At 45.3% G+C, this 9,026-nt stretch overlaps 1 protein-coding gene across 1 annotated transcript; it reads left to right on the forward strand.

Annotated features, from left to right (window-relative positions):
- Positions 1-262: 262 nt before the first annotated feature.
- On the forward strand, positions 263-7,194 carry C6H1orf109 (chromosome 6 C1orf109 homolog). Its single transcript, XM_049775053.1, has 5 exons — positions 263-352; positions 837-1,116; positions 3,595-3,774; positions 6,310-6,428; positions 7,094-7,194. Exons 2-5 carry the CDS (start codon positions 842-844, stop codon positions 7,129-7,131), a joined length of 612 nt encoding a protein of 203 aa, XP_049631010.1. The 5' UTR covers positions 263-352; positions 837-841; the 3' UTR covers positions 7,132-7,194.
- The last annotated feature ends 1,832 nt before the right edge of the window (positions 7,195-9,026 follow it).

The raw sequence follows: 9,026 nt of genomic DNA on the forward strand, positions 1-9,026 counted from the left end.
CTACAGCACCCAGGAGGCACTGCGGCGAACGTCATCTTTAGGCGACGGCGCAGCCGTCTCGGGCATGCGCAAAAGGCGCTGTCGCTTGGCTTTCTTTCTTTCTTTATTTTTCCCCCTGCTTGGTCATCTTCGGCGCATCCTGGAATAGGAATTGTATTCGATTTGTTTTTTGTTTGTTTGTTTTTGGTTTTTTATCTCGCTGTCCATGGAAAGAGACCGAAAAATTTAAAAAGTGGTTATCAGATTCAGGTTCCGGATGCGAAGATAGAGGATTTAGATTGCAGGAACTCGCAGGCCTGGGTGCAGATCTGAGATCTGAAATCTTTCCCAGGTGGAGAAGCCTGGTCCCAGTCTTCAATAGCTAAGTTAGATAGGTAATTGAAGGTAACTTCAATAGGTAAGTTAGAAAGGGGGGTATCCTGTTTATGACTGAACCCCAACTTCAAACGTGCTTGTAATCATGGTGCTTAAAGAATTTAGCAAAAGCCAAAAGAAAAAAAGGAAAGAACGAGGAGCGTGGCCGGAGAGACAGCAGGGCTGTCTTTGCCTTGCAAGCAGCCTATCCAGGATGAACAGTGGTTCCAGCCATCCCATATGGTCCCCCGTACCTACCAGGGATGATTTCTGAGCTAGAAGGAATCCTTGACCACTGCCAAGTGTGATCCCAAAACAAAACAACAAAAAGAAAGAGCGAGGAGTTCCTTGGGCCTAAGTATCGACTTTGCCAGAAGAAATGTTAGTTTAGCTGGGGGTGGAAGGAAATAACTTCCACTCTTGACCTGGTACTTCTACTGACTTAGGACTCTGTTTGCTTTTTATTCTTTTTCTTTTTGTACTGAAGATGGCTCAAGACCAGGCGTTGACCGCAGTGCAGGAGGCCTTGAAGAAGTGCTTTCCGGTGGTGGAGGAGCAGGAAGGTCGATGGAAGGATGCCCTGAAGGACTGTCCAACCCTTCTGACCTCTCTGGGCAACCTGGCAGAGCAGGTGCAGGCGGCCCAGCAGGTGCGCTTTGAGGATGTGGGCCTCCTGCGGCCCTTCCCTGACCTAAAGGAGCGACTGAGGCTCAAACAATTGACCGCTGGGGATGTGATCCTGGACAAGCTTCAGGAGAGGTTGTAAGTGGCTTTATTGATTCTTGATGAAAAGGTTTAAAACTGGGTATAGTTCTTTTTCTTTTTTCTTGTGATCACACCAGTTGTACTCAGGGGCTTTCACTTGGCTTTGAGCTCAGGACTCACTCCTGGTGGTGCTGGGGTGCTGCAGACGTGTTAGCGTCCCTAAGCAAAACCTTAGTGGGTTAGACAATTCTCACTAAGAATAAGTGGGTACACGAGGCAGACGAATATGAAATATGAAAATGAAATAAATGAGACCACACAAAATGCATTGTATGGGGACCCTCGTCTAAGGGACGAAAGACAAATTTACTGTTCAGCCAATGACATTTTTTTTTTTTTTTTTTTTTTTTTGGTTTTTGGGCCACACCCGTTTGATGCTCAGGGGTTACTCCTGGCTATGTGCTCAGAAATCGCCCCTGGCTTGGGGGGACCATATGGGACGCCGGGGGATCGAACCGCGGTCCTTCCTTGGCTAGCGCTTGCAAGGCAGACACCTTACCTCCAGCGCCACCTACCCGGCCCCAGCCAATGACATTTTTAAGCACAAACTCTGGTATGCAAGGTGTCGCCAGGGAGAACAAAGAGTAGGAGAGCAGTACAATGGGGAAACAGGCTTAGAATCTACAGATCAAATGACTATCCTATAGGTGAGAAAGACCCCTGTTGGAAGGCTGTGAAACAAGAGCTAGAGATGTTTTTGGTTTAGCAAAAAGCAGGTTTTTCAAGAAACCAGGAGGAGAGAGACAGAGATATTTATGATGTTTATGTAGTTGCAGGAAAATAGATTTTAGGGGGGATGGAAATAATTGTTTACCATTATAGAGCTAGACTCAGAAAAACAAGCTGCTGGCGCCAGGTTATACTAGAAATACGAGTCACAAATAGCCAGCGGGGAACTTTTGGCGGATTTTGGTACTGACATTTCTTTGTCTGTAGGAAAGCTGAGGCTGGATTTCTATCGTGGCCAAATAAAGAGAAAAATGTAATGTTACAGCCATGTTGGAATTACAGCCAATAATCCACGCAAAGGGTCAAATGATTGACTTCTGAGCGGGCCTTTGGGCAAATAATTCTTTTGGGAGGAAGGCACTGCACAAGGAAGGGAAAAAGCCACATCTGGTGCATGCTTTCTTTAAGTGGGGGGTAACACTGGGGGAGTCATTTGGGTGCCAACATCCAATCCAGGTCGACTTGGTACAAGGCAAGTTCATTCTTTGCTGTACCTATTCTCTGCTGTAGCTAGCGTCTCTTCACCAAGCCCCACACTGTTCTTTTTGTCAACTGTTTTTGTCACATAGCTTTGAAAGCCTGCACACTCGTAGTCTCTCATCTTTAAGTCATTTATTTTTATTTTTTATTTCTTTATTTAGGTTTTTTGGGCCGTACCTGTTGTGTGAGGTTACTCCAACTATGTGCCCAGAAGTCACTCCTGGTGGGCTTGAGAGACCACATGGGATGTTGGGGATCAAATCTGGATTGGCTGCATGCCAGGCAGATGCCCCACCTGCTTTGCTAGTGCTCTGGTTCCTTTAAATCAGCTCTTAATGACTTTTTAATTTTTATCTTTACGTTTGTAGTGTCAGCGATTTAAATTTTAAATAGGTCCTCCTGGGGCCAGAGAGATAGCACAGTGGTAGGACATTTGCTTTGCACGCGGATGATTTAGGACGGACTGTGGTTCGAATCCCAGCTTCCCATATGGTCCCCTGAGCCTGCCAGGGGCGATTTCCGAGTGCAGAGCCAGGTGTAACCCCTGAGTGCTGCTGGGTGTGACCCAAAAACTAAAATAAAAAGGTTCTCGTCTTTCTGCATGGACAGTGGCACTTGTAGGGCTGGAGAAATAGCATAGCGGTAATGAGTTTGCCTTGCATGCAGCCAACCCAGGAATGATGGTGGTTCGAATCCCGGCATCCCATATGGTCCCTGTGCCTGCCAGGGCGATTTCTGAGCACAGAACCAGGAGTAACCCCTGAGCGCTACTGGGTGTGACCCAAAAATTAAAACAAAACAAAAAAAGAAAGTGGCACTTGCTCTGAGCCCTTTGTCTCCTTCCCTCAGTTCTTTCTGTTTTGTAGTCATACCCAGCAGTGCTCAAGGCTTACTCCTGGCTCTTTACTTTCATGATCAAACCTGTGGGGCTCAGGGGACCATATATGGTACTTGGAACCCAGGCCTACCACGTGCAAAGTAAATGCCCAGCCCACTGTACGATCATTCTGGCCCCCCAGTTTTTATTCTTAAGCTACATCTGCCTTCAAAGCCCCATCACTAGTCTTATTTTACTTGGAAGAATCCCTGGGGGCAATGTTCTGTTGGGGGACATTTGGCACTATCAGGAATTTGGGGGCGCATGATATGCTTTCCTCAGTGGGCAGAGGCCAGGGGTTGCATAGGTCATTTTGTTCTCACACAGCTTTCTATGGGACCTGTTCTGGCTTCTCTTATGTACCTGCCTGGTATCACTCTTCTCTGCAGAGCCATCCTCTGCTCCGTGTGTGACACGGTCAACAACCATGTGGATCGAGTGCGCCGGGTCTATGAGCAGCATGCAGATGCCATTGACATTGACGCAGTTCTGCAGGCATCCCCTGTGAGTCCCTCTGTGGCAGACATGCTGGAATGGCTGCAGGACATTGAGAGATATTACTGGAACGCGTATCCTTTGCACACACTTCTGTGGTGTCCAAAGCTATTGCAGGACTCTTTCCCTATCTGCTTTCACAGAGTGAAAAACTCCATAGCCTGGATCTTCTCTGCTTCCTTTGTAGAGTTATTCCCTCATCTCCCCCTAACCATTAAGTGAGCAGCTGCTGTTCATCAGGTTTGTTTCTAAGAGCCAGGAAATAGACACTCAACTAAAGGGGGGAAGTCTATAAAATGTCATGGTGGTAAAATAAAGCGGGGAAGATGGTAAAGGTAAGAGTGGGGTTGTGGGGTCAACAGTGCAAGCTGTAAGGCCATCTGCCTTGCTAGCCTAGGATGGACCGAGGTTGGATCCCCTGGCATCTCATATGGTCCCCCAAGCCAAGAGCAATTTCTGAAGGCAGAGCCAGGAGTAACCCCTGAGTGTCACCAGGTGTGGCCGAAAAACCGAAAAAAAAAAAAATGAGTGGGATTGTAATGTTTAATAGGATGAGAATAGGACAGGCCTTTTGGAAAGTGACATTTGAAAGAAAATCTGAAGTGTCTATGGAAAAGTGAACTTACTGATACTCAGGCAAATAGTCCAACAGGGTCAAATAGCCCCGAGGTCCTGAGGCAACAGTATGTCAGGTGTGTTCAGGAAATAAAGAACAGGTGGGCCTTTGCGATGGCCCAGAGAGATGGGGCTAGGTAGATAGCCTTAGACGTCACATGTTTTGGAAGAGATTTCAAACGTTTTATTTTTGGGCCACACCCAGTGTCGTTCAGGAATTACTCCACTCTGTTCAGAAATTACTCCTGGTAGGCTCAAAGAAAAATGGGATGCCAAGGAATGAACCTGGTTGACTGCATGGAAGGCAAACACCCTACTATTTGCCATCACTCTGGCTCCAGATATTTTTTATTTGTTTTCTGAGTCTTACCTGGTGACAACCCTCAGGGGTTACTCCTGGCTCTGCACTCAAAAATCACCTGGGCCCAGAGAGATAGCACAGCGGCGTTTGCCTTGCAAGCAGCCGATCCAGGACCAAAGGTGGTTGGTTCGAATCCCGGTGTCCCATATGGTCCCCGTGCCTGCCAGGAGCTATTTCTGAGCAGACAGCCAGGAGTAACCTCTGAGCACCACCGGGTGTGGCCCAAAAACCAAATAAATAAATAAATAAATAAATAATCACCCCTGGCAGGCTTGGGGGGCCATGTGGGATGCCGGGATTCAAACCACTGATGGTCCTGGGTCCTGGGTCAGCTGCATGAAAGGCAAATGCCCTACTGCTGTGCTATCTCTCTGGCTCCAGATTTTGACTGATGCGCGATACAAAGCTGTTAGAAGGCTTGAGTACAGATTAACTTGATCAGACCTGTTTTATAAACAAGCCCTCCTTTTCTTTTCTTTTTTTTATTGTTTTGGTTTTTGGGTCATACCCAGCAGAGCTCGAGGGTTACTCCTGGCTCTATGCTCAGAAATCGCTCCTGGCAGGCTCGGGAGACCATATGGGATGCCGGGATTCGAACCACTGTCCTTCTGCATGAAAGGCAAACGCCTTACCTCCATGCTATCTCTCTAGCCCTGGCCTCCTTTTCTTTCTTTCTTTTTTTTTTTTTATTAATTTTTTATTTTTTATTATGAGAACAAAGATGCAAATAAAGAGGACAAGGTAAAGTTACAGTGGAAGGACAATCACTGGCCTCCTTTTCTTATACTCTCCTACCCTTTAGATAACTGGGTCTATTGTCACTATGCACTGGATTCTTTTTCTTTTGTCCATTTATCAATTTTATTATTTTTTGTTTTGTGACCACGCCTGATGATATTCAGAAGCTACTCCTGGTTTCGTACCTGTGGTGGTCACTCTGGTGGTGGTGTTCAAGGGATTATGTAGTGCTAGTTCTCCTGCATGCAGAATTTACTTTATTGCACTAACCCTCTGACCCCCATCTGTCAGTATTTATCCTATGATGCTGTGCATGGGCAAAATTATCCAAGATTCTGTTCCTTTTTTTTTTTTTTTTGACTTATTTTTCTTTAAATAATCTCTGTATTCCTCTGTACACTCAGATATCGCCCCTGGCTTGGGGGACCATATGGGACGCTGGGGGATTGAACAGCAGTCCGTCCTAGATTAGTGCATACAAGGCAGACACCCTACTGCTTGCGCCACCGCTCTAGCCCCTAAATTTCAAACTTTTTTTTTATAACCAATAACTTTTCATTATGCATAATACCACATCTTTTTTTTTTTTTTGGTTTGGTTTTAGTTTTTAGTTATACCCAGCAATAAGCAGGGCTTACTCCCTGGCTCTACACTCAGGGATCACTTCTGGCCCTGTTAGCAGGAACATATACTTTGTTCATCTATCTGTCCCTATTCACAGGCACCTCTGTGTGGGCAGAGGTACTCAAGAATGTCCATAGATGAAGGAAGACCTATTCGTATGGAAGACGTCATACCAACTACACTGGCATCTGGCTAGACCCCCATAGCAGGGCTGTTTTTTTTCCTTCATGCTAGTTCATTTCTTTTTGAGTGTTCCTTAATTTGCAGGAAGATACAGAAAGAGAAAGTGTCTCCTGTCCTCATTCCTATGGGAAGACTTGGAGAGCATCCAGGCTTTACCTAGAACCTGGGACAGAATTGTGGAAGATGAACAGCAGGATCTTGTACAAGGTACTGGGGTTTGTATAGCCCTTTGTGTCTCCATTCCTGGTGTCTGACCTTTTGGGGAGCAATATGGAGCTGCTCCCAAGTTCCTCCTTTTTGTTTTTAGGCCATACCTGGCTGCTCTCAGGGCTTACTCCTTGCTCTATACTCAGGTCACTCCTGGCAGGACTCATGGGACCATATGGGCTGTTGGGAATTGAATTCGGCTCGATAGCATGCAAGGGAAGCACCTTATCTGCTGTGTGCTACATGCTCTACCACCCATCACTCTGGCCACAAAGAGTTTTGTTGTATGTTTGTTTTGTCTATGCCACACATGAATGAAACCATCCAGTAACTCCTTTTGCTTCATTCCTTAGGAGGATTCCCTATTTTGTCTCAAATGACACATTTGTTTAATTCTAGGGTTTCATGCATACAACATTCCAAAATCACACCTTTTTCTCAGAATCCCTTCACTCCCCCAAAACCCCACTGCATGACAAGCTCAGGTAATTTTGTCTTTTTCCCAGAAGAGTTTTTAACTGTTGAGTGCCTGACCCACCGCTTCTTTATCCAGACCTCTGTCAGTAGGCATTGGTGTTGATTCTTTTTCAGCTAATATGAATAATGCTGCTTTATAAATCTGATATTTTATGAAGTGCCACTTTTTTTTTCTCATCCAATTCCAGATATCCTGATCAGCGTTTCCTTCTTTTTGGAAAAGTAAGAATATTGGGTGTTGATCTGGAGATCAGAAGGCCACAGTTGAAGACAAACCGCACTCTGATATAAGGAAATGTCAGTGGTGTATCCGAAACATCACACTTACAGCTTCAGAAAGGTTCTTGGGAGGATGGTGCTGCTGCTTCTGACTTGGTGTCTTCTTCATAACTGGTTGTAGCTAAGGGCACCAGGGCTACCCTCTGGTCTTTCCCTATGTTAAAAGGGAAAGAAAAAGACACAATTTTTTATGCTCTACACTTTTAAACAATTTTATTCCTTTATACTTTAAAACAATTCTATTTACTGTACACTTTAATAAAACAATATACAGACAGTAATACAACAGCTTTCTCCAGTAAGCACTGAGAACCATTTTGTATTGACCGCACAGCCTCTCGGCCTCCAGCTTTTTCTTCGTTTGTCTTTCTTGTTTGGCTCACTCTATGTCCAAGCAATAGAGCTCCCACATTCTGCCAGGTAGCTCATGTACTGCTTCCTTGACCACAAACTCTGTCCCATGCTGCTGCTACCACAGCTCGATCTGGTCCTTCAGCTCCTCTGGCATCTTAGGGAGAGTTTTCAGCAGTTTCACTCTGTCCTCGCCATGACTTAAGGGAAGCAAAATATCAGAAGGCCTGCTGGGTACCCCCAGCACAGATGGCTGAGACCAAATCTCAGAGATACTTCCTTGATAGGGTGATATTTCTCAAGCTTAGCTCAGTGATAGCTGCAAACATTTATTTGGCCTAATATGAATCTCCCTTCTGCTGTACTAGGTATGTATATATTTAAGGATTTACCTCCAGATGAATTAGTACAGGCTACTATAGCCTTGACTAAATATCCTTTACTTGGAAAAATCTGCATCAAGAGAATCATAAAAATAAGTTTGTAATCCTCACAGTCTTTCAAAGGAAGTCCTGTAGCTTTCAGCCTTCTGTCCTCTCAGATGAACGGAATGTTTGTTTTGGGACACATCTAAGGGACTCTGAGTGACATGCTAATTTTTTTTTTACCTCAGATATGACATTCAGTGTTTGGCCTGGAAGTAACAATGTCTTGTAAAGTGTAAAATCACTCCATACACATTACCCCATGCTCCTTATCTCCAACCTCAGGTGAATGAATCTGAATCAATGTCAAGCATGAAATAATCCAAACCAGGCTGAGAGTGAAACACTGTAGTCTGGCAGTCTTTTACCTCGGATGAGAGCCAGCTGCCTGCCAGAAATGCCATTTTTATTGAATACAGAGACCATCCCCTGGGTGGGCAGTAAGGACAGATAGCTCAGGCTATCCTGAGCCAGTCCCACCAAGGTTTACAAGTAAGACAAGTTTTGGGGCAAACCCAAGTTGTAAACAAACATAAAAAGGAACCAGAGATGATCTTTGTTTTAGGTAAAATAAGGTGTAACCTAACAGTTAAGAAAGCTTTTCCTGGGCTGGAGCAGTAGGGCATTTGCCTTGCACACAGCTGGCCCAGGACTGATGGTAATTCAAATCCTGGCATGCCATTTGGTCTCCCGAGCCTGCCAGTGGTGATTTCTGAGCGCAGAGCCAGGATTAGGCCTGAGCACCAAAAACAAAACAAAACAGCTTTTCCTAGGTAAAGATTCACTTTCCTTTCTAATCAAGCCTTTTTTTTTTTTTTTTTTTTTTTTTTTTTTTTTTTGGTTTTTGGTTTTTGGGCCACACCCGTTTGACGCTCAGGGGTTACTCCTGGCTATGTGCTCAGAAATCGCCCCTGGCTTGGGGGGACCATATGGGACACCGGGGGATCGAACCGCGGTCCTTCCTTGGCTAGCGCTTGCAAGGCAGACACCTTACCTCCAGCGCCACCTACCCGGCCCCAAGCCTTTTTTTTTTTTTTTAAAGTCAGACTGCCTCTGTTTACAAAAA

This window comes from Suncus etruscus, chromosome 6, assembly GCF_024139225.1.
Source record: "Suncus etruscus isolate mSunEtr1 chromosome 6, mSunEtr1.pri.cur, whole genome shotgun sequence".
NCBI classification, from domain to species: Eukaryota; Metazoa; Chordata; class Mammalia; order Eulipotyphla; family Soricidae; genus Suncus; species Suncus etruscus.